General features: G+C 44.3%; 1 protein-coding gene and 1 long non-coding RNA gene across 2 annotated transcripts in view; one reads left to right on the forward strand and one right to left on the reverse strand.

Moving 5' to 3' along the window:
- Window positions 1–5977: 5977 nt before the first annotated feature.
- LOC121282357 lies at window positions 5978–15913 on the reverse strand. The gene is made up of 2 exons (XR_005944048.1): window positions 15714–15913; window positions 5978–6221 (listed from the first exon to the last, which is right to left on the reverse strand). It is a non-coding gene; the product is annotated as an uncharacterized LOC121282357 (long non-coding RNA).
- A 44-nt stretch (window positions 15914–15957) lies between these two features.
- tmem33 (transmembrane protein 33) overlaps window positions 15958–27867 on the forward strand; it is a 39407-nt gene continuing 27497 nt past the window's right edge. The window contains exons 1-2 of the mRNA XM_041196051.1: window positions 15958–16116; window positions 19009–19062. Coding sequence (XP_041051985.1) covers window positions 19021–19062 — 42 coding nt within the window. The 5' untranslated portion in view covers window positions 15958–16116; window positions 19009–19020. The remainder of the gene's footprint in view (window positions 16117–19008; window positions 19063–27867) is intronic.

A 27867-nucleotide genomic window follows, 5' to 3' on the forward strand; every position in this document is an offset into this window, starting at 1 on the left:
AAACAAGGCAGTGATATTCCCATACTAAGGATTTTACTACAGCATAATCAATGGCAGATTACTGACTTGTTTATGGGTGTGCTGTAGATCATGGTTATGTTTAACAGCTGTGAAAACCAGCTTCAATTTATTTACACAGGAATGGTGAAGGTCCTTTTGTCCTTATACAGTCATTGGGAGAGGGCCTGCACCATCTGTATTGAAGGAGATAACATCTAGAAGGAAATGTGAGGTGTGGTGATAATTAATAAAATTAAACAGCAAACCACAGATTGGAGGCAGTCAGTTTGATCTACCCATGAGTATAAAATTCAGCTCCCAGGAACTGTTCATTCAAATCATCCATTTTGTGTAGTCCGGTCTGTTTCAATTATGATTGTTATCTTTACTGATAGTTATTTCTAATACAAGAAGACAAACCTTTTAAACAAGGTCAAGTATTTACTGCACTCAAGACACTTTAACGTTGGTATTAACCCATTGAAAATGCACGGGTTAATGCCTCCATTAGACATTGGCAAAGTAATGTCAAATAAACATGCCATATGTTGAAGGATCATGAGGACTCGAAACGTCAACTTTTTTCTTCTCCGCCGATGCTGCCAGACCTGCTGAGTTTTTCCAGGTAATTCTGTTTTTGTTTTGGATTTCCAGCATCCGCAGTTTTTTTGTTTTTATGCCATATGTTTGGACAGTCATTTTAGCCTCATGTGATTTAAGATTTTAAATACCGAAATATGTTTGAAATCCACAGGTTGATTAACATTCAAAAGCGCAAGGATATGAAAATATTTTTACGTTCTAAGGTTCTGTTTCCAAGTCACTGAACGTTCACTGTTCCTCCTGAAACTACCACAATTAAAAGGTCTAAGTAACAAGTGACTGCTATATCCAGTGGCATTGGGCTGAATTTCTTCAAGAAGGTCGCGATCCCGACGTCTGAATGAACCCGGCTGGGGTGCCTGGGCATGGCTGTGGCGGGCCGACCTTCCCAGGAGCAGCTGATCAGGAAGTTGCCTCCTGCTGGCCTGCTCAGTTAGGGATGGTGGCCAGCTTCCAGCAAAGGGAGGCCCATTCAGCACGGTCAGTGGGTAGGGCCACTGGTCACCTTTGCAGGGCGGGCATTGCGTGGCCATCAGCGGGAATGCCAGTGGCACCATGGAGGCAGATTCAGCGGGAGGGAAGCGGCTGCCATTGAAGCAGCGCAAGCGTTAGCGGAGACATGTCTCCATCAAGCAGCTGCAAGGGCTTTCCTTCTGCATGAGGATGGACCCCTACGCAAACGACTGTTGGTAAAGACATCTAAAACCTCAAATGAGTTGTTGCTCGGACTCCCACTGGCTTCCACCCATTTTCAGGCGCCTGGCACAGCAGCGGCTCCATGTACCAGTGGGGAAATTTCCTGCACCGCGCTCGTTCAGCTTCAGGAAAGCGACCGGTGGAACCGTGTGTCTTTCCAGCCCTCCCTGTGTCCCAGCCTCCAAAGCTGCCTCAGCGGACCTGGAAACAATCAACACATTGGCCCTAATTCCCGACCAGCATCGGAACCACTGCGCCCGACGCTGATCAGACAGAAAACTGCGCATTTCCCTGGTTCAGGTTAAAAAGATCCGACTTCAGCATCCTGAAGCACTCCACTGGCGCAGGGATCCCCGCAGAGAGCAGCAGAGAGAATCAGCGCAGAAGACACACCCCATCTTTTAGGCACTAGTTGCAGTAAGATAAGTTTAAATGTCCAATGTGAATTTTTTCTGTCCAGCATTCCTGGGTAACTATCCAGGTTAGTAAATCAGAACTGTGCAAAGTGTCCAGCTCTAATTCAGAGTCGGACACTTTAGCAGAGGGTTCCGGGAAGCAGAGGAATTGCCCATTGGAAGTTCAAATTTTCTGGGCAATCCCTACAGAGATCACCGTATCGGGTCTTCTACAGGCTCCCACATGCATCTTGGATCGTACGTCTAGTCTCTGACGATCCAAATACCAGGTCGGGACCACTGTTTTCTGAAAATATATGCAATCCTTTCATCTATCGTCAATCTATAAGACCATAAGACGTAGGAGCACAAGTAGGCCATTCGGTCCATCGAGTCTGCCCCGCCATTCAATGAGATCATGGCTGATCTGTTAATCCTCAACTCCACTTTCCTGCCTTTTCCCCATAATCCTTGATTCCCTTACTGATTAAAAATCTATCCATCTCTGCCTAGAACATAGTTAAGGGCCCATCCTCTACAGCCCACTGTGGTAAAGAATTCCACAGATTCACTATCCTCTGAGAGAAGAAATTCCCCCTCATCTCTGTCTTAAATGGACAGCCCCTTACCCTGAGATTATGCCCTCTGGTCCTAGATTCTCCCACAAGGGGAAACAACCTCTCATTGGCATTTGAGAAATCAATGGGCCATTCCTACTTCCCACTTGCTACTTCCATCAGAAAGTGATTGCCCTCTGCAAAACCAACGAAAAAGTACACCCTTACCTGCCTTGCAAAATTATGCCGGCCATTCTGATCCCAGGAGGTGCTTGGTGCATCGAAGGACTTCTCACAGTCCCCAGCGAAGTGCAACTTAGGTGAAGCCAATGAGGCAGGCGGAGCTGTGAACGCCCCGTGAGGGCAGCATTCAACAGAAGAGTTTTAAAGAGACAAGGTCAAGACCCAAGGATTCCTCATAACTTTAAAGGCATTTCCCAGCTTTTTTTTGTTATTTCTATTAAACAGTTAATGCTGATGTTGTTGCCTCATTCTAAGGGTATTTAATTTCTTTTAATGATTGAATATAATTTTAGACAAGGTTTTTTATTAACTTATTTTTTATTTATTTTAAATCTGTAATGTTATTAAATGACTTTAAGTATAGTGTGCTTATAAGTATTCAAAGGGCCATAACTTCTGACTAGCGTCAGAAATTGCTGGCCAGCAGGAATTAGAAGAAGTAGATACCTACTTACCTGGTCTTGAAAACTGTTTTACCACTTCCATTCGGCAGAGCTGCTTGGGGCCTGCAGTGAAAGGCTCCTCGCAGACCCCAGCAAAGTCTAGCTCTAGTGTATTCAAGGAGGCCACATCCCTTTTTTACAGCACTTGCTGCCGTAAGGCAGTTAGGTTTAGGCGGCCAGGGAGAAGGTAAGTACATAGGATTTGGGGGTTGGGGGTGTTCAGGGGGGGTTGGAGGTCGGGGGCATGGGGGTCTCTGGATGGTTCAGTGGTCGAGGGGGTGGGTGTTAGGGTGGGCTCTGGAGGCGGTGGGGTGTGGGGGGTCCGGAGGCCGGGGTGGGGGGGGGGGGTGGTGTGGGGAGAGGAGGAGGAGGTCGGTGGGGGTCCAGATGTTGGGGTGGAGGTTCAGAGGTTGGGATGTGGTGGTCTGAAGTCGAGCGGGGGAAGGAGGGGTAGTCCGAGGTCTGAGGTGGTGGCGTGGGGGCATTCGGAGGTCGGGTTGGCAGATGGAGAGTTTGGAGGATCTGAAATCAATTGGGGGTGTGTCTGAGATTGGGGGGTGGATCCAAGGTCAGAGGGGTGAAGGGGGATCGGGTCCGAAGTTGGAGGGAGAGGTCGGGGTGGGTCTGAGTCTTTAGAATAGTTACCCAGAAGTTAGAAGAGGTTTTAATTTTTCTATCCTTTTCTGATAACTATTAGTATAACCCTAGCGGAACCATCGAAGTTTGCGATTTAAATTGCAATTTTCAGATGGCTCCCAGTGCAACACAATTGTTCAGAGGAAGTTGGCACTTTGGGCAATTGCTATGCAAACCCATGCCTAGGAACTTGCCAGAGGGATTCCTCAGTGCATCTTTGGGTTATTCCCCCAAATCTGATGCTGGGGAGCATGGAAGTTACGGGCCATAATCTTTGCATTTGGAAGATGGCAACTCACGATAATGTGGTGAAGAAGAGGAATCACAACTTCACAGATGAGGTGTTGAATATTCTTTTTTAAATGAAGTGGAAGAAAGGTGTGTGTGTACATCCTAGGGCGTGGAAAATCTAAGCTTCTGAGGAAACTTCATAGCATGGCTTGGAATCAGATTGCAGCAGTTCTGAATGCCAAAAGAGCTATGCCTAGGACAGTGGATCAGTGCTGTAAGAAACTGAATGATTTACTGCATTCAGCCAGGGTATGTATATATCTGAATACATAAAGTCATTTCTGAAACTTAAAATCCTACTTTGTGACTTTAAAAATTAAGAAAGGTTAGACATTTTTGTTCTGTCCACTAAGTTTGAGGTGTCAAAAATGTAGCTGCCGTGGAAATACTTTGAACCAGTTATATCCAATCTTGATAAGACAATACAGAGGTGTAAAGGATGCAGGTACCTTGGAGATGCAATGAACTATTTCCATCCAATCTTGATAGACAATAGTTTCTTTGCTAACTTTGAGGTATTAAAAATGCAGGTGCCTTAGATATGCTATGAACTAGTTCCATCCAATCTTGATAAGGCAATAGTTTCTCTGATAACTTTGAGAGGTGTCGTAAAATGCAGTTACCTTGGAGATTGCTCTGATTTTGTCATAAGTGTTATAATGGAACAAAAAGTCCCCCAGGGTGCAAGCTTTCATCTGTCTCCAGAAGTCACAAAATGTGTCACAGGACAGGACTCAGTTTCTTTAACAAAAAGTTCAATTTCTTTCTTTAGACAAAGCTGGTCCATAATGCCCGGGAACGTTTACTGATTGGAGGTGGGGGGGGTACTGCCGTACATTAAGAGCCTAACTGAACAGGAGGAGCACGTATGGAGGCTGACGGGTCTCTCCAACCCCATGATAAACAGCGGTGTATCAGATGTGGGGATAAGTGAAGATAAAAAATGCTGAGTGCTCACACCATCAAGATGACAGTTAATTTGTTACAAAAAATAATTGCACTTTTTAAGCTCTCACATATGCCACAGTCACATCAGATGCCGACACAGGTGAGCTTGGTGCAGCAGCAGAGATATCTGAAAGGGGACAGGATGTAACAGAGGCCAGTGTATCACAGCTTTGTAGCTGCAGCAGAGGACGGAGGGGCCTTGCAGGAGGGTGAGATTTCAGATTTTGAAGGTGATGCTGTGGAAAGTCCAACGTTAACGCTAAATTTAATGGTGATTGGGTAGGGGGAGCCTGTGATGATATGGCTGCTGTGTCGGAGGGAGGGCACTCAGTACCTTCAGGAAATGAGGAGCCTGCGGCATTGGCAGCAGAAGCTCCCCCACCTCCACAACCACATAGGCAACTTGTACTCCATGCAAGTGATGATGAAAATGCTGAGTTCATCCTTGATCGCTTGTATCAGGATCTGGCACAGAAGGATGAAAGTTGTGAGGCCAATTCACAACTGCAATACTAGGCCTCAACAGATGTTTGCCAGCATCTGCAAAGATTAACTGAGGTCAATACTCAGACTTCTCAAGAGCAGAATGAGCTTATGAGACAGCACAATGAGTCTCTTTGTCAGACTCTAATTAAAGTTGTAACACCTGTAGCTGCACCTTCTGGCCAGGAGCTGCCCAGTTCACAGACAGTTGCTGCTGGTAACATTGCAGCACCTGCTCCTTCTGTCCAGCAGCCGCCCAGTTTAGAGAAACGTGCTGCTGGACATGCATCTGGGACACAGGAGGTTGTGTCACAGGGACAGGGACAGGTGCGAAGTGGAAGGCATTAGGGTCGCGTCCCTCTCCCTCCAACCTCTACCTCATCCACACCCATTTTTTTCATGATGGATATCTTCTATGTTTATTCATCGCTTCGTGTTCCTTATTTATTGCGCTTTCGACCACTGACTTGACTGTAAACTGTTTTGTTACATTTGACTAATTTTTTGGTATGTTTTGTTTATTAGTATATTTATGCCTTCATTTAAAATGTTCAGATTTGTTGTTTATTTGAGTTATGTTATTGAGTTATAGTTTTCTACTTAAACTTATCATTGTATTGTACAGTAAATTCAGTGTTTTTGATGTTGTAATAACACATTTGTAACAGTCAGTGAGGTTTTATGAAAAACATTTATTCACAAAAATAACATACAAGATATAAATCCTTAAATTTTTGACAACACAGTAACCTTTACCTTAAGCAGTTGCACTATGACATTTTGAAAAATAACTCCCTCAACATTTTTACAAATAAAATGAAACTTTTTTAAACTTTACCACAACAGTTCTCTTGTCTTATTTTGGAACGGAGGGAAGGGACACATGAGCAGAACAAGTTTGAAATCTGCACTGGATTCTGGAATACCTGTAAGAAAGATAGTTCACATCAGCTGACAAATGGCTTGCATATATCCTTTTAAGCATTACACATTTCTAAAGCATTTGAAATAGCCAAATTACATACTTGTAACAACGAATGCAGAATCCTTTTCACATATATGAACTATTTAAGAGGCTTCTAAGGATCAACATTGCATTAAAGGGACTCTTAAAACTGGAATACATCATACTGCATTAAAATGCATCGTAAACATATTTTACAAAATAACAAAACAAAAACAGAACAAAAACCGAATTACCTGGAAAAACTCAGCAGGTCTGGCAGCACCGGCGGAGAAGAAAAGAGTTGACGTTTCGAGTCCTCATTACACTTCAACAGAACTGATCTTTCTTTACAAGGAGAGGGAAATATAAGCTGGTTTAAGGTGGCGGGGGTGGAGAAGTGGAGGCGGTGGGGGGCGGGGGTGGTGTTAGGATAGGAGCAGATCATCAAAAGATGTCACAGACAAAAGAACAAAAGAACACAGGTGTTGAAGTTGGTGATATTATCTAAACGAATGTGCTAATTAAGAATGGATGGTAGGGCACTCAAGGTATAGCTCTAGTGGGGGTGGGGGAGCATAAAAGATTTAAAAATAATGGAAATAGGTGGGAAAAGAAAAATCTATATAAATTATTGGAAAAGAAAAAAAAATGTCCGGCCCATCTCCCGCGCATCCGCCCTCATGCCTTCTCCTCCCTCTCAGAAACATGATAGGGTCCCCTTTGTCCTCACTTATCACCCCACCAGCCTCCACATTCAAAGGATCATCCTCCACCATTTCCACCAACTCCAGCATGATGCCACCACCAAACACATCTTCCCTTCACCCCCCCTGTCGGCATTCCATAGGGATCGTTCCCTCCGGGACACCCTGGTCCACTCCTCCATCACCCCCTACTCCTCAACCCCCACCTATGGCACCTCCCCATGCCCACGCAAAAGATGCAATACCTGCCCCTTCACTTCCTCTCTCCTTACCGTCCAAGGACCCAAACACTCCTTTCAAGTGAAGCAGCATTTCACTTGCATTTCCCCCAACTTAGTCTACTGTATTCGTTGCTCCCAATGCGGTCTCCTCTACATTGGAGAGACCAAACGTAAACTGGGCAACCGCTTTGCAGAACACCTGCGGTCTGTCCGCAAGAATAATCCAAACCTCCCTGTCGCTTGCCATTTTAAAACTCCACCCTGCTCTCTTGCTCACATGTCTGTCCTTGGCCTGCTGCATTGTTCCAGTGAAGCCCAACGCAAACTGGAGGAACAGCACCTCATCTTCCGACTAGGCACTTTACAGCCTTCCAGACTGAATATTGAATTCAACAACTTTAGGTCTTGAACTCCCTCCTCCATCTCCACCCCCTTTCTGTTTCTTCCCCCTTCCTTTTGTTTTTCTTTTCTTTTCCAATAATTTGTATAGATTTTTCTTTTCCCACCTATTTCCATTATTTTTAAATCTTTTATGCTTCCCCACCCCCACTAGAGCTATACCTTGAGTGCCCTACCATCCATTCTTAATTAGCACATTCGTTTAGATAATATCACCAACTTCAACACCTGTGTTCTTTTGTCTGTGACATCTTTTGATGATCTGCTCCTATCCTAACATCCCCCCCTCCACTTCTCCCCCTCCCCCCTCCACTTCTCCACCCCCCCAACCTTAAAACAACTTATATTTCCCTCTCCTTGTAAAGGAAGATCAGGTCTGTTGAAGGGTCATGAGGACTCGAAAAGTCAACTCTTTTCTTCTCCGCCAATGCTGCCAGACCTGCTGAGTTTTTCCAGGTAATTCTGTTTTTGTTTTGGATTTTCAGCATCCGCAATTTTTTGTTTTTAAACAAAAACAGAATTACCTGGAAAAACTCAGCAGGTCTGGCAGCATCGGCGGAGAAGAAAAGAGTTGACGTTTTGAGTCCTCATGATCCTTCAGCAGAACTGAGTGAATCTTAGGAAAGAAGTGAAATATAAGCTGGTTTAAGGTGGCGGGCGGGGGGGGGGGGGGGGGGGGGGGGGTGGGTGGGGGGTGGTTGTAGGGACAAGCAAGCAGTGATAGGAGCAGATAATCAAAAGATGTCATAGACAAAAGAACACAGAGGTGTTGATTTTGGTGATATTATCTAAACGAATGTGCTAATTAAGAATGGAGGGTAGGGCACTCAAGGTACAGCTCTAGTGAGGGTGGGGTGGAAAGGCTAGCAGGGCATAAAAGATTTAAAAATAATGGAAATAGGTGGGAAAAGAAAAATCTATATAAATTATTGGAAAAAAACAAAAGGAAGGAGGAAGAAACAGAAAGGGGGTGGTGATGGAGGAGGGAGTTCAAGATCTAAGGTTGTTGAATTCTGTTTTTGTTTTGGATTTCCAGCATCCACAGTTTTTTGTTTTTACAAAATAACTTTGGCTCAAATTTATTACAGACACTTCTATGAGTCAAATCTAGACTGTTAAATATGAAAAGACTTTTTATCGGAATAAACAGCAGGAATGCATGAAAAGAATAAAATTTCTATCTTTCTTACACCATCTGCATTCTACTTATACTTTTAACATTTTTTAAACATATATGAAGAAATTCACCCACCTAAAGAATCTCTCCAAAATGTCTGCTGCCTCTCTTTACTGCAGTTAGGCCAAAAATGTGATTGTGTGTAAAAGAATCCATGTAAATACTTGTCCATAATCGGGGTATCTAGGCAAAGTTAGTGCTGTGATGACAATTTGAGTAAAAGCCCTTCAGCGTAATGCACTCAGTTCTGCAGTTAAAAATCCCAAGTTGGAACTTCGAATGGAGTGCGCTTTTAGCGGGAATGTGCGTACATCTGGACTTCCGCGGGGACCCGATGTGCAACTTCCAGGCTACGCCAGCGGAACGCCGGAAAGTAATGAGGAAGTTAAGGGCCAATGAATTAGTCAAGAGGTCAGCTTTCATTGGAATCTTTTAGTGCTTAATAAGAGAAAATCCAGTTATTTAGTACTAGAACAAAAGTTTGTTTAACTGATGTTTCAATAAACTCGTTATATAAAAAGTTATCACACCATTGTGACAGAATTTGTTACACAACATATTAATATTCTGACTAGAATCACTGATACTTTCTTCAATATCATCTTGATGTATTAAGGTGATTTACAGCACACTTAAAACATTGAACTTGAGTAACATTTATTTTCATTCAATTGTAAAAAAATTGGCAAGATAATCAAATTTGTTATATTTCATAAAAGTGTTGATGCCAAATATTCATGCTATCCCAAGTTGTGTCTGGAACCAAGATAATTCTGCAAATATTACTTCATCCCTGCTATAAAGATTTTAAAGATAGCAGTAGGTCCAGTCTGAAGAGTTACAAGGCTTACCAGACCCATGGCATTCTAGTACGCCCTATTAAAAATGTGTTTAAATAAAACACTAACAATTTAATCTAAAATTAAATAATTTATGACCTCCTCTGGAGGTCCCCAGCATCACAGATGCCAGTCTTTAGCCAATTCGATTCACTCCACGTGATATCAAGAAACGGCTGAAGGCACTGGATATTGCAAAGGATATGGGCCCGGACAATATTCTGGCAATAGTATTGAAGACTTGTGTTCCAGAACTTGCCGCACCCCTAACCAAGCTGCCTACTACAGCTACAACTCTGGCATCTACTCAGCTATGTAGAAAATTGCCCAGGTATGTCCTGTACACAAAAAGTAGGACAAATCCAACCCAGCAGATTTCCTCCCATCAGTCTACTCTCCATCATTAGTAAAGTAATGGAAGGGATCATCAACAGTGCTATCAAGCGGCACTTGCTCAGCAAAAACCTGCTCACTGACGCCCAGTTGGGTTCCGACAGGGCCACTCAGCTCCTGACCTCATTACAGCCTTGGTTCAAACATGGACAAAAGAGCTAAACTCCTGGGGTGAGGTGAGAGGGACTGCCCTTGACATCAAGACAGCATTTGACAGAGTGGCATCAAGGAGCTCTAGCAAAACTGGAGTCAATGGGAATCAAAGGAAAAACTCTCCGCTGGTTAGAGTCATACCTAGCACAAAGGGAGATAGTTGTGGTTGTTGGAGGTCAACCATCTCAGCTCCAGGGCGTTGCTGCAGGAGTCCCTCAGGGTAGTATCCTCGGTCCAACCATCTTCAGCTCCGTCATCAATGACCTTCCTTCCATCGTTAGGTCAGAAGTGCGGATGTTCGCTGATGATTGGACGATGTTCAGCACCATTTACAATTCCTCAGATACTGAAGCAGTCCATGTACAAATGCAGCAAGACCTGGACAATATCCAGGCTTGGGCTGACAAGTGGCAAGTAACATTTGTGCCACACAAGTGTCAGGCAATGACCATCTCCAACAAGAGAGAATCCAACCATCGCCCCTTGATGTTCAATGGCATTACCATCACTGAACCCCCCACTATCAACATCCTAGGGGGTTACCATTGACCAGAAACTGAAATGGACTAGCCATATAAATACTGTGGCTAAACGAGCAGATCAGAGGCTAAGAATCATGTGAGGAGTAACCCACCTCCTGTCTCCCCAAAGCCTGTCCACCATCTACAAGGCACAAGTCAGGAGTAATACTCCCCAGTTGCCTGGATGACTGCAGCTCGCACAACACTCAAGAAGTTTCACATTGTCCAGGACAAAGCAGCCCGTTTGATTAGCACCACATCCACAAACATTCACTCCTTCCATCGCCGAAGCACATTAGCAGCAGTGTATACCATCTACAAGATGCACTGCAGGAATTCACCAAGGCTCTTTCAAAAACACCTTCCAAACCCACGACCACTACCATTTAGAAAGACAGATGGGATCACCACCTCCTGGAAGTTCCCCTCCAAGTCACTCAGCATCCTGACTTGGAAATATATCGCCCTTCCTTCACTGTCACTGGGTCAAAATCCTGAAACTCTCTCCGTAACAGCACTGCGGGTGTACCTACAGCACATGGACTGCAGTGGTTCAGGAAGGCAGCTCACCATGACCTTCTCGAGGGCAATTAGGGATGGGCAATAGATGCTGGCCCAGCCAGCGAAGCCTACAGCTCATGAATGAATTTTTAAAAATTGCATTGACAGAACATTTAGTAGGTACATCCAGTTCATTTCACTTGGAAAACTTTATACCTTAGTATTACAAAAGCATGTATAAGTTATAAAATCCCCAAGGTTCAAAATATTTGCATTTGATTCATCACATGCAATTTAAGAGGTGTTTTTAAATTGTCAAACACACTGGTTATTTTACCGTTCCTCATTGTAGATACAGCACATAAATGGTAGTATGACAAAGTGGGAGAAGTAATGTCAGTTAGATGTCAATGTTAACTTTCTGCATTTTTTAAATCAGTATACTGTTTCTTAATTTCACCTGTACAAATATGATCTCCACAGTTGCTAGTCTGTACCTTTTCAATCAAATATAGTTAAAGGGTGAGCCTACAAGATTAATGTTTTCTTTTGAAACTTGTTTTTGAAACTCTGGGCTGTAACCTCTGACTAGTGTCAGAAAGTGCTGGCCCGCAGGAATTAGAAGAAATAGATACCTCCTTACCTGATTTTGAAAATAATGTTGACACTTCCGTTCATCAGAGCTGCCTGGGGCCTGTATCAAAAGAATCCTTGCAGGCCCCAGCGAAGTCTAGCTCTAGTGTATTCAAGGAGGCCATGCCCCCTTTTTTTAACAGCACGCTGCCATAAAGCAGGTAAGTTTCAAGTACCAGGGAAATTGACAGGCCTGAGGAAGGTAAATGTCTAAGCTAAGTAGATAGGTTTTGGGGGTTGTGGGTGTCCATAGGGTTGGCGTGGTCGGTGGGGGGAGGAGGGTCAGAGGTCGGGGGAGTATCCGAGGTCAGGGTGGGGTGACCCGAGGTGGAGGGGGTCCAAGGTGGGGGAGGGTCTGAAGTCAGCAGGGTCTGAGGTTGGGTGGGAGGGTCTGAGGTCGGGGAGGGGTGCAAGGGGGTGGTGGGGGCTGGAGAGGTGGGGGTGTCGGAGGCCGGGAGTAGGGGGAGTCCTGTTAGGGAGGAGGGTTTGGGGATGTGGCGGAGTCCCGGGGGGGCCGGGTTTGGGGTGTAGGGGAAGTCTCTTGGAGACGCTCTGAGTCTTTACAATAATTACTCAGAAGTTAGAAAAAGTTTTAACACCAGCGGAACCATCTGAAGTTTGCAATTTAAATCGCATTTTTGGATGCTTCCCAGCAAGTGCAATTGTCCAGATGAAGTGTGCACTTCTGGGCAATTGCCGTGCAAACCCTTATCTGGGAACTTGCCAGAGGGATTCCCCAGCACATCTTTTGGGTACCCCCCAAATCCAATGCTGGGGAGCGCGAAAGTTACAGTTTTCCCCCCCCCCCAGTTGAGCTAAGACAGTGGCTGAGGAAGGATGGTCTCATGGGTTTTGAGCTAACCGATGGTACCTTTGGCTTGGGATGTCGGGCACCTTAATTGAATTCTTCTAATGTTTGTCAAGATAACTTCAACCTTAAACTTTAATGTTTCAGGCTCATTCAGTGTAAGAAGGCACTACATTTTCATCCAAATACAGGGATTTTCCAAAGTCCAGCATATCCTTCATGTGGCCATACATTCTCTTGAACATAATAATTGAGCATTCATAACTAGCAATGGTCGCAGTCCTTCAACATCGATCACACGCACAAATAGCGAAGGTGTAAGACTGCTTCCCAAATAGCAGTTACGGTATATTTGTTTTGAAGTAATCCAGCTACCAATCCCTCATTAATTAATCCAAAAAGAAAGATGGCTATTTAGAATCCTAGGCTGCCCTCTACACCTTTGCTTTATGGTATCTCTGATGATTGCATCTTTGCTAGGTGCTAGAGGTGTTCACCAGGCTCAGTTGTGGAGACTCTGCTGCATAAACAGTTCTCCTTTGTACTGACTGGCCTTCTAATAAACTACCAAAGTTACCAGTCCTGTCACCAGTTGGAACATTAGCCAACACATTTGAATACAATGGAAATACAATGCAAACAAACGTTATTCCATTTAATGTGTTATGTGTCTATAATTATTGTTTTCATATACTTGGGGCTTCTCTTTCAAGATGTTGTGTAATTGATGCACTCTATAACCCAACTGAATGCTTCCCCAGTGATAGGTGTTGCTGCATTATTTCCATGAGAGGCTCACGTTTGACATGGGCCTTTCGTGAGTGGAGGACTGAGGCAGTTCAGCTGCAGGCTTGCACAGCTACAGGGTTAGCTTGGCCCTTCCTATTTTAAGATATATGTGTAGTTATCAGAACGGAGTAGCGGAAGGTTTGGATGTTTCACATCCTGATAGGCTGCACCATAATGCATTTGAATTCCATGTAAGGCCCTGTTACCGTGTCTACTGATCAGCACACGAGTAGACCTGGTGAAGTGATAAGGGTTATTAGAATGCCTGTCAGTAGCTATCTCCCCATGATAACAAAGCCTATCAAACGTGAGAGAAAAAAAAACTATTGAGTATTACTTTTCAATGCCTTTATGACATCAGAAAAAGCATGAACAAAATGCTTCAACTGGCACTGCTGGGGTGGCGATGTCGGGGGGCTGGGGGGAGTGGAGTGGTGGGGGCTTGTGGCATTGGAAGGGGATGGGGGTGTCTGACATCGGGGGTCGGACATCAGGGGTGTGTGGGGGTGCTGCTATCGGAGGACAAAGGGGGTGGTCGGACAATGCAGAGGGTGGTGGGGTCAGACATTGGAGGGATTGGACATTGGGGGAGTGAGGGGGTTGGACATTAGGGGTGGGGTGTTCGGAATTTAGAGGGGTTGTGGGGCTGTTGACATTGGAGGGGGATGGGTGGGTCACACATCAGGGGGAGGTGTCGATCATCAGGGAGAGTGGGGGGGCTTTTGGACATCAGAAGGGGATGGGGGTGTCAGACATCAGGGGGGTGATAGGGCCTGTGGGGGAAGGTGGGTGTCCAGTCTGGTCAGTTTTGTGGGGGTGTCAGGGTGGTATCGGGGAGGGATTGAGGCGAGGGCTGGGGAATACAATATGGAGGATGCAATCAGGGGCGTGGGGGGGGCAGGGGGAGACCCCTATGTGGCCAGGGCATGGGCAGTGTTAAATTGTCTGGGGGGGGGGGGGGGTGCGATCTGTGTCTTTACAATAGTTACCCAGAAGATAGAAGAGGTTTTAATTCTTCTAACATTTTCTGAGTAACTATTAGGAACATTCTAAGTTTGAGACTTAAATCACATTTTCGGATGGTTCCCAGAGCAGGGCAGTCGCCCTGGGGAAGGTTGCAATTGCCGTGCAAATCCTGACCTTTGAAGTTCCAAGAAGGGTTCCCCAGTGAATCTTGGGGGTACTCCCTAAATCCGACAGTGAGGAGCTCAGAAGTTATGACCCCTAGTGTTTATATGGCCTGTCCAGTTAAGTTGAAGAAACTGGGGCTGTTTTCCTCAGAGCAGGGAAATCTAACAGATTTTACAGAGATGTTTAAAACCATGAAGGGCTTAGAGTAAATAAAGAGCAACAGTTTCCATTGATTGAAGGGTTGACAACCAGGCGGTACTGATTCAAGGTCGATTAGCAAAAGAACCAGTGGTGACTTGAGAAAAAACTTTTATGCCATGAATGTTTAGTATTTGGACCGTACTGCCTGATAGGGCAGTCAATACAGATTATTAGCTTTCAAATTGGAAATGGATAAATATTACAGAAATATGGGGAAAAAGCTGAGGTGTGGGAGTAACAAGATTGCTCTTTGAAAGAGCCAGCACAGGTTTCATGGACACCACGGGCTTATGACATGTGTTTGCGTCCCAATTCAAATACCATGGGCTGTAACCTCCGGCTAGCATCAGAAAGTGCTGGCCAGCAGAAATGAGAAGAAATAAATACCTACTTACGTGGTCTTGAAAATTACATTGCCACTTCTGTTCGCCGGAGCTGCTTGGGGCCTGCAGCGAAAGACTCCTCGCAGGCCCCAGCGAAGTGTGGCTCCAACATATTCAAGGAGGTCATGCCCAACTTTTTACAACAGTTGCTGTCGTCAAGCAGATAAGTTTAAAGGGCCAGGAAAATTGACAGGCCAGAGAGAAATAAGTGTCCTAGGTAACTGCATAAGACTTGTGGGCAGGGGATGTCTGGGGGCAGTTGGACAGAGGTCCGTGTAGGGTTGGTCGGAAGTCAAGGGATGGGAGGTGTCGAGGTCGGGGCAGTGTCAGAGGTCAGTTAGGGGGGGGGTGTCAGAGGTCAGTTAGGGGGGGGGGATGTCAGAGATCGGGGGTGGGTGGTGGTCAGGGGGTGTCAGAGGTCTGGGGGGGTCGTGGGGTGGGGTGGTTACTCAGCAGTTAAAGACGTTTTAATTCTTCGAACGTTGCTTGAGTATTGGTATAACCGCGGCAGAACCATCAGAAGTTAGCGGTTTGAACTGAATTTTCAGATGGCTCCCAGCACAGCGCAATTGTCCAGAGGAAGCGTACACTTCTGGACAATTGTGGAGCAAACCCTTACCTTGGAACTTGCCAGAGGGATTCCCCACATGCGACGCTGGGGAGCTCGGAAATTACGGGCCCATATTTCTTACAAGCATGACCTTGCCTGTTTATTTTAAACATGCTGCCCCATGCGCTGTGACTCAGCTCTAGGGAAGGCCGGTACGGCTGAGATCAGGAACTCTCCCCGGGAAAGGGAAGGCAGGAGCAGAGAGCTTCACATTGCGGCTGCGCACAAGGAGCTCCCTTTGGGCAGCGGAAGCGGCTGCGCTGGGCTTTGGCCTGTTTCCGGTTGGAGTGGAGCAGAGTTCGGGTGGCGAGAGCTACAGCGGCCGTGAGCTGAGAGCCAGAGCGAGCCTCCCTCCCTCCTACCTCTTGCTGGCAGCAGCTCCTCATCCCCCAGACACTGTGTGTCTGAGCAGGTGAGAGCGGCGGGCGGGTTGCTGGGGTAACGCCGCGTGACCGCGTGGAACATTCTAGAGTCGCGCGCGGAGATCGACAGGAGCTGCCGGCCGGCGGGAGGGACCGCGAGGTGTGACGGGGCGGCGCCATTTGTATGCTGGGGATAATGTGCGGCAAGGCAAGGTTCCAGGCCTCACTCTTTACCAGTGAACGGGACCTACCCCTGTCCTCGGATATTACAACAGCCCAGGACACCGGTCTCCACGGCTGGGCTGTTAGGTTGTCTGTGTGGAGACAGTAAAGCCATTGATGTCTTGATATTTCTGCAAGCAAAGTCCAAGTGTCCAGAGATGTTAAAACTGGCAGTGATCGACAAGCCTGGCCCCCTAATTCAGGGGAGGGATGTCCAAATTCCAACCCAGTATTTTCCAATTTTTTTCCCCATTTTAATGTCTGACACTGATCCGCAGATGAAAATTTATGGAGTCTTGAGAGTTGGTCGGTCCGCCCGCCCCCCTCCTTCCCCTGCCCGCCACCCCCTCCCTCCCTCCTTCCCCTGCCCGCCACCCCCTCCCTCCCTCCCTCCTTCCCCTGCCCGCCACCCCCTCCCTCCCTCCCTCCTTCCCCTGCCCGCCCCCGCCACCCGCAACCCCAAAACCTCATCTTGTGACCACACTGGGGGTCATGGCCCACTGTTTGGGAAGCTCTGCTCTAACCTGAGTCACTTGAAACTGAATTTTAGTTGATTGATAAAAGAATCCAACAGTTACATGAGGGAATAAAATCATTAAGCAGTGTGTGATTAGGATCTGGAATGTGCAGACTGAGAATGGTGGAGACAATTAATTATGACTCTCAAAAGAGAATTTAATAAGCATTTGGAGAAAAACGAAATTGCAGGGCTGCAGGAAAAGCAGGAGAGTGGGGCTAGCTGAGTTCTTGCAAAAGCAGCACAGAATCGATGGGCAGAATGGCTACTTTGTTGTTAACATTGTATGATGAATAAAGAGTTAAGCTACCTAAGTGGCCCCTCAGTTTCATGTTGTGTGCATATGATGATGCTTGCTCTCTGCCTTAGTTGGCATAAATGGAATGCATTGGAAAGTTGAATGTTTCACTCTATATGTTCTGCTTTACCTGTCATTACCAGAAGAGCTTCTTGCATTGATGTTCCATTTCTGAAATATGCCACACTCAGATTGTCAGTTTCAATTCCCAGAAGTGTAATTTGTATGTCTGATGCCATTGTTCTTTTTCTGGTTTTTCACAGAGAAGGAAGATAATTTGAAGTGAATGGCAAAAACAAAATTGTTCAGTATTGTTGTAATACTCAACACAATTATCAGCTCAAGACTCAACATATCAACCTATCTATGATTCATTTAAATGTACCATATTTAAATCTTGTGATTAGGTAATATGTGATGTAGTTAGAATGTGTACTAAAAGAAGCCAGCAGCATTGCTAACTGGGAATAGGTGCTGATTTGAGCCATGCCCTGCTTAGTTCCATATCTGCCATATTAGTGGGAGGTGGAAGCTGGGCGAAGAGAAGACTTCTGGTTATGAGCTACATTGTACACTTGTAGTGTTCCACGTTTTTTCAGCTGTAGTGTCAGGAAGACAACAACAGGAGAAAGAAAATGAATGGGGAGAGGATATCTTGCACAAAAAATATTTAGATGAAAAATTGATATCCAAAATAATTCATAGTCATGTGTGATGCTGTCCATCATTCTTACTAAAAATATTATAATTCTGCAGATCTTGATCATGTATCCTCTACTTCTATAATGTAGAAATTAATTACTTAAAATTGTAGTGTTGAAAGTTCAGAAATATTTTGTCATTCAGACAGGATGTGAAGGTGTTTCTCCGCTCTGCAATCCGTTCACTTTCCACTTCACATTTTACAAGAGAATTATGCAATGAGATCAAGCTGGGCATTACTTTTAATGATAGTGTATTGAGCATTCTTTTTAAGAAAGGCTCTATGAATAATTGTTGTAATGCAACCTGCATAATACCAAATCAAAGAATTCTATTTTTTAAATGTTGAGATTTCTGGGGAAACTTCCAGTGATGTGGGCTAAGTTATGTTTACAAAGTTTTCAGTACATCTCAGAGAAATATGACTCAGCATCAGCTTGTGAAGTTTGTTTTGCAAAGTTGTTGCACCTCATAGTTAATGATATGGTTGAGTATTTTTCAAGAACTATTTTAAAACTCATTGTATAAATATCTTAATGCTCTGACACAGTTTCTCCCCCTTGGTAGTTAAATTGTAAAATCTATTTTGTTCTGTTGAATGGTGCACCGTAAGGCTTACTATATGTCCAGGGAGTTCAGTTGACATGTTGTAATTTGCTTGTCAACCACTAAGGAATAAAATAAAAAGCAGCTTCATTCTTGAATTGTAAACACTGCAGCTTCATTACCCCGGGGAATCAATCATTTTGTATTTCAAACAAGGTTCTGCAATGGTAAATACTTTTCAACCCAGTATAAAATGCAAGGGGAGATGAGATAACAGGAAGATTTGCGTATCCAATTGAGGCACTGGTGGTTTTGTAATGGGAATGTAATATGTAGTGAATACCTAATTTAAAATATTAATTGATTCCATTTTTAACACTAAATTGTCATTTTGCTGTGATACTTACATTGCTTAATTCACATTGCTGGATAATTCATATAAAAAAACCCTGCAATTGTCAGGAGTAAACTATCCATATCAAAAGATCAAATACTCCCATTTACATGCAGCTTTTTCTTGAAACATAAATGCTGTGGCAGTTGTGTGGGAAAATGTGGTAGCCATTCTGTGCTGGCATCATCCCACATATGGTAATGAGATGAATGCATTTTTTGTTGTTTATGTTGGATTTAATGAAAATTTTATTTTTCTTTCAGCATTATTCAGATATGGCAGATGCAACTAGAAATGGCCCTCAGGGTGGTATCTTGGTGAGTACAGCAGAATACTCTGTCATAGTTGATGACCAGTTACTGTCACAACCATTAATTTTTATACCCTTTGATCTTTTATAAATCATTTTGTTTCCTATAGTTTTTAAGCAGACTAAGTGCATTTCTACCTGTTGTGAGTCTTGTCTTCTCAAAGACCTCTATCATTTTAAGCACCTAAGTAAAATCCAGTAACAATTTCCTGTTTTTTTTAATGCAGACCATTTGATTTTTTTCACACTACATGTTCAGGATGTGCTAAAGTTGAAGTTATGTTACTGGACTTGTATTTGGAGACCTGGACTAATGATTCAGAGACATGAGTTTAAATCCCCCCTTAGAAATTTGCGCATTTAAATTCAGTTTTAAAACAAAATTTCGATATTAAAACACCAAGATCAGTAAGTGTGACCATGAAGCTGTCGGATTGTGGTAAAAGTTTAACTCCTTCTCTAATGTCCTCTCTCCACCGGCTCTGTCCCCCTCTTATTCAAATCTGCTGCATCACCTTGTTCCTCAAAGAAAACCCTTGATCCCTTTTTCTTTGCAAACTACCACCCTGTCTTCAACCTTCCTTTTCTCTCCAAAGTGTTTGAATGTATTGTTGCGTCCCAAATTCGAGCCTATCTTTCCAGTACTTCATGTTTGAATCCCTCCAATCAAGTTCCTGCCCCTTCCACACTACCAAAATGACTTCATGGAATTGCAAATGTCATTACACGTGACAAAAGCACGCTATCTCTCGTCTTTCTTGACATGTCCCCGTAGTCTTAGACACAGTCGATCACACTAACCTTCTCCAGTGCCGCCACCACCCCCTGCCCACGCTATCATCCAGCTGGTTGCGACTGCACTTGCCTGGTTCCATTTTTATCTATCTAATCATGACCAGAGAATTGCCATCTATGGTTTCTCTTCCCATTTCTGTACAGATAGCTCTGGTGTGCCCTATAAGGATCTATCTTGAACCTGTCCTATTTTTCATCTACTTGTCACCCCTCAGCAACATCATCCAATCTACCTCTTTTTTTTCTCCTCCACTGCCTCTAAATTGTCTGACTGCTTATCTGACATCCAGTACTGGATGAGCAGAGATTTCCTCCAATTAAATATCCTCACCACAAACTCTACACCCTTGCAAGCAATTCCATCCCTCTACCTGGTAACTGCCTAAGACTGAAATAGACTGTTCGCAACCTTGGTGTTATACTTGACCCTTAAATGAGCTTTCAGCCACATATCTGACCATCAAGAAGATCGTCTATATCCACCTCTGTAATATTGTCTGTTTCCACCCTTGCTCCGCTCTTCTGCTGAAATCCTCATTCATGCCTTTGTTAACTCCAGACTTGACTTTTCTAATACAGTCCTGGCTGGCCTCCCACACACTATCCTCCATAAAGGAGGTCATCTAAAACTCTGCCTGTGTCCTAACTCACAACAAATGCCCTTCACTCAAAACCCCTGTGCTCATTGACTTAACACTGGCTGCTAGTTAAACAACACCTCAATTTTAAAATTCCAATACTTGTTTTCCAATTCCTCCATGGCCTGGCCCGGCCCTTTCCTATCTCTCTATTCTCCTCCAGCCTTGTAAGATATCTGCCCTCCTTTAATTCTGCTCCTTGAGCATCCTAAGTTTTAAGTGCTACATCATTGGTGGCGTGCCTTCAGCTGCTTACGACCTAAGCTCTGAAATCCCCTCTTTTCCTCACTACCTTGCTTTCTTCCTTTAAGGTGATCCTTAAAATCTATCTCTTTGACCAAGCTTTTAGTCATCTGTCTTAATATCTTTCATGTGGCTTGGCTTTATGTCTCTGTGAAGCGTTGGAACACTTGTTATGTTAAAGGTGCTATATGAATACAATTTGCTGTTTAGGAAAGGATATCTTTACCTAGTCTTGATCATGTTAAGATTACCAGTTAAGATTGCGAGTTAAGATTGTTTTTAATCAGTGGCAGAATCGGACAAGTTAGCATGGATTTACGAAAGGGAAATCATGCTTGACAAATTTACTGGAATTTTTTGAGAATGTAACTAGTAGAGTTGATGAGGGGGAGCCAGTGGATGTGGTTTATTTGGTCTTTCAGAAGGCTTTTGACAAAGTCCCACAGAAGAGATTAGCATGTAAAATTGAAGCACATGGGATTGGGGGTAGTGCGATGTCATGGATGGAAAACTGGTTGGCAGACAGGAAACAAAGAGTAGGAATAAATGGGTCTTTTTCCGAATGGCAGGCAGTGACTAGTGGGGTACCGGAGGGATCAGTGCTGGGACCCCAGCTATTCACAATATATATTAACGATTTAGATGAGGCAGCTAAATGTAATATCTCCAAATTTGCAGATGACACAAAGCTGGGTGGGAGGGTGAGCTGTGAGGAGGATGCAGTGATGCATCAGGGTGGTTTGGACAAGCTGAGTGAGTGAGCAAATGCATGGCAGATACAATATAGTGTGGTTAAATGTGAGGTTATCCACTTTGGTAGCAAAAACAGAAAGGCAGATTATTATCTGAATGGCTATAATTTGAGAGAGGGGAATGTGCAACGAGACCTGGGTGTCCTCATACACTAGTCGTTTAAGGTAAGCATGCAGGTACAGCAGGCAGTAAAGAAGGCAACTGGTATGTTGGCATTCATAGCGAGAGGATTCGAGTACAGGAGCAGGGATGCCTTGCTGCAATTATACAGGGCCTTGATGAGACCACACTTGGAATATTGTGTGCAGTTTTGGTCTCCTTATCTGAGGAAGGATGTTCTTGCTATAGAGGGAGTGCAGCGAAGCTTTACCAGACTGATTCCTGGGATGGCGGGACTGACATATGAGGAGAGATTGAGTGGCTAGGATTATTAGGATTATATTCGCTGGAGTTCAGAAGAATGAGGGGGGATCTCATAGAAACCTATGAAATTCTAACAGGACTAGACGCGTAGATGCAGAAAGGATGTTCCCGATGGTGGGGGAGTCCAGAACCAGGGGTCACAGTCTGAGGACACGAGGTAGACCATTTAGGACTGAGATGAGAAATTTCTTCACCCAGAGAGTGGTGAACCTGTGGAATTCGCTACCACAGAAAGTAGTTGAGGCCAAAACATTGTATGTTTTCAAGAAGGAGTTAGATATAGCTCTTGGGATGAAAGGGATCAAAGGATATGGGGAGAAAGCGGGAGCAGGTTATTGAGTTGGATGATAAGCCATGATCATAATGAATGGCGGAGCAGGCTCGAAGGGCCGAATGGCCTACTCCTCGTATTTTCTATGTTAATCTGCTCTCTGAAATGTCTAGAAGGTCACTCAGTTGTATTAAACCATGACAATTATGGATGGGCACTAAATTCCTGCATTGCCAGTGACACCCAGACCCTGAAAATTAATTCTTTAGAAACCTGTAGTCCTAGTAATAAATCAAGCATTCTTAATAGCTTAATTGAAGATTTAGCTGCAGAATCTAGCTGACATTATACTTTACACTCCCCAGAGGCATTCACTTGAGCTTTCCAGAAAGGAAAAATAATTGACATCCTTAGGAGTCTACTATGTACCCCCGCCTCACTTTGTCTCCTGTTTTGTCATTATGTACAGTGCCCACTTGAACTGAGTTTTGGGAACAAATAAATTCCAGCTTTTAACATTTTAAATATGTTGCCTGTATAGGTGTTCCTACTCTACATGTTTTTGCATGGCAGAAACATCAAATCCCATTCCGCGTATGTCTGTAACTGGAATGTATGCTCAGAAGTCCTGAGGCTGCTAGAAGTCCATAGTAGCAATACTTAAATGATGTTACTGTTGAAAGAACTGATGACGTGAACATTTGTTTTTTCATTTGCAGCTAATCATTTTATTTTTAATGGGAATTTTGGCGTCCTTGCTGGTTTACTCAACAGTAGACATTACCAAGTTATTTATTAAGTTTTGGGAAGTTTTTAAGGGAATTCATAGAACATCCCACTCTTGGATTGTATCTTCAATCAACTTTGCCTTTAGGTTTCTGGCCCATGAGTTTGGAAGTGTGCTCAATTTTTTTTTTCAACTGTTGCCTGGTTATCATCACAGAATCTAATAGTGCTTTTAGTTTTACTTCTGTGTCTGATTGTTTAATTTTTAAGGCCCTATATTTCACAACTTTGGCTACTTCCACATCCTTTGATGCACTCCCCTCCCTTTTTTCCCCAAATTTGCCTATGCCACTCTCCGCAATATATACCCCCTCCATCAATCTAACATGGATGGCTATTCTAATGTGACACCCCATAACATACCCTAAACCCTGCATACTCCCAAAACTCAGATCCACCTCAACTACTTGCAGAGTCCATAATCTGTTTAAAGAGTCAGGTTTAAATAAGTGTTGGAAGTGTTGGCATCAGGTCAAACATGGGCAAGGAAACCTCCTGCTGATTATCATGTACACCCCCACCCCGCCCCTTTCAGCTGATGAATCAGTACTCCTCCGTGTTGAACACCACTTGGAGGAAGCACTGAAGGAGGCAAGGATGTACTCTGGGCGGGGGCCTTCAATGTTCATCATCAAGAGTGGCTTGTTAGCACCACCACAGACCCAGCTGGCCAAGTCCTAAAGGACATAACTGCTAGACTGGGTCTGCGGCGAGTGGTGAGGGAACCAATAAGAGGGAAAAACATACTTGACCTCATCCTCACCAACCAGTCTGCCTCAGATGCATTTGTCCATGACAATATCCGTAGGAGTGACCACCGCACAGTTGTTGTGGAGATGAAGTCCTGTCTTCACACTGAGGATACTCTCCAGTGTATCGTGTGGCACTTTCACTGTGCTAAATAGGATAGGTTTCGAACAGATCTAGCAACTCAAGGCTGGGCATCCATGAGGTGCTGTCGGTCATCAGCAGCAGCAGAATTTTACTTGACCACAATCTGTAACTCATGGCCTGGCATATTCCTCACTCTACCATTACCATCACGCCAGGGGATCAACCAAGGTTCAATGTATAGGGCAGGAGGGCATGGCAGCATTAGGCATACCTAAAAATGAGGTGTCAACCTGGTGAAGCTACAATACAGGACTACTTGCGTGCCAAACAGAATAAGCAGCAAGTGATAGACAGAGCTAAATGATTTCACAACCAGCGAATCAGATCTAAACTCTGTAGTCCTGCCACATCCGGTTGTGAATGGTGGTGGACCATTAAACAACTTGCTGGAGGAGGAGGCTCCACAAATATTCCCATCATCAAAGATGAAGGAGCCCAGCACGTCAGTGCAAAAGATAAGGCTTAATCATTTGCAACAATCTTCAGCCAGAAGTTTTGAGTGACTGATCCATTTTGGCCTCCGGAGGTCCGCAACATCATGGATGCCAGTCTTCAGCCAATTCGATTCACTCCAGGTGATATCAAGAAACCGCTGAACGCACCGGACAATGCAAAGGCTATGGGCCCCCTGACAATATTCCAGCAATAGCACAGAAGACTTGTGCTCCAGAACTTGCCGTGCCCTTAGCCAAGCTATTCCAGTACAGCTACAACACTGGCATCTACCCAGCAAATTGAACATTGCCCAGGTCTGTCCTGTATACAAAAAGCAGGACGTATCCAACCCAGCCAATTACTGCCCCATCAGTCTACTCGCCATCAATAAGGTGATGGAAGGAGTCATCAGCAGTGCTATCAAGCACCACTTGCTTAGCAATAACCTGCTCACTGATGTTCAGTTTGAGCTCCGCCAGAGTCACTCAGCTTCTGACCTCGTTACAGCCTTGGTTCAAACATGGTCAAAAGAACTGAACTCCCAAGGTGAGCTCAGAGTGACTGCCATTGATATCAAGGCAGCATTTGACTGAGTGTGGCATCCCAGGAGCCTTAGCAAAACTGGAGCCAATGGGAATCGGGGGGAAAGCTCTCTGCTGATTGGAGTCATACCTAGCACAAAGGAAGATGGTTATGATTGTTGGAGGTCAATCATCTCAGTTCCAGGATATCACTGCAGGAGTTCCTCAAGGTAGTTGTCCTCGGCCCAGCCACCTTCAGCTGCTTCATCAATGACCTTCCAGATGTTTGCTGATGATTGCACAATGTTCATCATTCGCAACTCCTCAGATACTGAAGCAGTGCATGTCCAAATGCAATAAGACCTGGACAATATCCAGGCCTGGGCTGACAAGCGGCAAGTAACATTCATGCCACAGAAGTGCCAGGCAATGACCATCGGCAACAAGATAAAATCTAACCATCACCCCTTGACATTCAGTGGCATTACCATCGCTGAATCCTCCACCATCAACATCCCACCATTAACCAGAAACTGAGCTGGACAAGCCATATAAATACTGTGGCTGCAAGAACAGGTCAGAGGCTAGGAATCCTGTGGTGAGTAATCCACCTCCTGTCTCCCCAAAGCCTGTCCACCATCTATTAGGCACAAGTCAGGAGTGTGATGGAATACTCCCCACTTGCCTGGATGAGTGCAGCTCCTACAACATTCAAGAAGCTTGATACCATTCAGGACAAAGCAAACCACTTGATTTGCACCCCTTCTACAAGCACTCATTCTCTCCAGCACCGATGCACAGTGGCAGCAGTGAGTACCATCCACAAGATGCACTGCAGAAATTCACCAAGGTTCCTTAGGCAGCACCTTCAAACCCATGACCACTACCATCTAGAAGAACAAGGTTAGCAGATAGATGGGAACACCACCACCTGGTAGTTCCCCTCCAAGTCCCACACCATCTTGACTTGGAAATATATCGCCGTTCCTTCGCTGTCGCTGGGTCAAAATCCTGGAATTCCCTTCCTAACAGCTCTGTGGGTGTATCTACGCCACATGGAGTTCAAGAAGACAGCTCACCACCACCTTCTCAAGGGCAATTAGGGATGGACAATAAATGCTGGCCTAGCCAGCAATGCCCACATCCCATAAATGAGTGAATTAAAGAAGTGGCTTACTACCCTGATGATAATACCTTTCACTCTCTTCAGATCCAACCAAGCTGTTGGATGAAATTCTTCTGTGTTGGTCTTTTCATCGAAAATTGTTTTGGGCATTCTCTTTCCAGTTCCTAGTGCGCATGAGCCTGCAGCACAAAACTGTCATTAATTGAGAATTCCTTAGCAAGAATTCCATCCCGCAGCATTAACAACTCTCACCTTGAGCACATTTAAAAGAAAATGTTTAACAAATACATGTTTTCTTTCACGTGCAGAAATTTATGTATTTGACCTCTAAGCTCTGGAATAATCTTTTTTGCATGACTAAACTGTTCCAGCTCAAAACAATTACTTAACTGGTTCGCTTGTCCTAACCTGAAAATGAACGAGAGATGGCAGCACACGCATGGGAGCAACACCCCTGCGAGTTTCCCTCCTAAGTCGTAACCATCGTGACTTGGAATCATATCACCCGTTCTTCACTGTTGCTGGTCAAAAATCTGGACCTCTTTCCAACAGCACTGTGGATGCACTTTCGCCACATGGGCTGCAGCAATTCAAGACGGTGGCTCAGTAACACCAACTCAAAGGCAATTTGGGATGGGCAATAAATGCTGGCCTTGCCAGCAATTCTCAAATCCCAAGAAGGGATATTTTAAAAAGCCTTCAGTGTCTGCTGTAGTGCACTCTTGATCCAACATATGAAATTTACACTCTGGGATTCCTAACAATGACAGTCAATTTTAATTTTATGTCCTGACCAGTGCCATGAAAAGCCTGCCTGATCCAAATGCACCATTCCCTGCAGATTAATTTGGGAATGGGTAAAAACTTCTGGTCTTGCCGGCAACATATGCATCTGAAGAATGTATTTGGTTATTATATTGTCACATATGCTTTGTACATAAATTTTTAAAAAGTGGAAGCATTACTTGACACTGACAGCAAGAGAGACATTGTGCTTTCTGATTGCTTTATAATCAGAGCATTGACACCCCCATTACTAATTGGTTTCACATTCCTCCTGTTTGCAGCCTGTAGTCTAATTTCAGGATGTTGAGGTTTGGGTGCAGAACAGCATGCTAGGGAACTGTGTTACTTCATGATGCCTGAAGTTGCATAGTCAGAATTTACCTTGGGGGAGATGCTTCCCCCAAAGAATCCACGATTTTATTGTTGGATGTAACTTTTATCCAGTTTAGTTACCATCACTTTCTATATATTCTATATCGATAATTCTGCATGGGTCGTAACATTTAACCTTGAATACATTGATAAAACCTGACGTCGGAGTTTCCAAAGAAAAACCTCATTTAGACAGTGTCATTTTACCTGTGATGCCTGTAATCTGTCATGCCTGTAAATAGTGCTGTGACTGGATTTTTAATGTTATAAGTTCTATCATGTAAGATCCAAGCTCAGGGCTATAATTCTTAATATAGCTCCTAAAGTCAGCTTCTCTGTGCAACCCCTTTACAATTGCACTGGGTGGCAGAGCAGCAAATACAATTTCTATGTATAGTATAGGAGAACACCCAAAGGCACTTCACCGAGGCAAAATCGGACAAAAGTGAATGCTGAAAGAGATACTAGGAAAAGCCTGGTCGGGAAGTGGATTTTGAGCTAGGCTTAAAGGAGTTTTAAAGAGAGGGGCTCTGATGTTTAGGGAAGAAATTCTAGCTTTGCCAGCTGAAGGCATTTATATACAGTTTCTCCTGACCTCAGGATGTCACAAAGCGCTTTATTTTCAAGTTGCAGAAAATGCTGGAGGTCAATTTTCACACAGCATGGTCCCACAAATAACAATGAAATAATTAATCAAAACATATTTTTAGGTGTTCATTGGGGGATAAGTGTTGACCTGAATTCCCCTACTCTTCAAGTAATGCAGTAG

This window comes from Carcharodon carcharias, chromosome 1 (genome assembly GCF_017639515.1).
Source record: "Carcharodon carcharias isolate sCarCar2 chromosome 1, sCarCar2.pri, whole genome shotgun sequence".
NCBI classification, from domain to species: Eukaryota; Metazoa; Chordata; class Chondrichthyes; order Lamniformes; family Lamnidae; genus Carcharodon; species Carcharodon carcharias.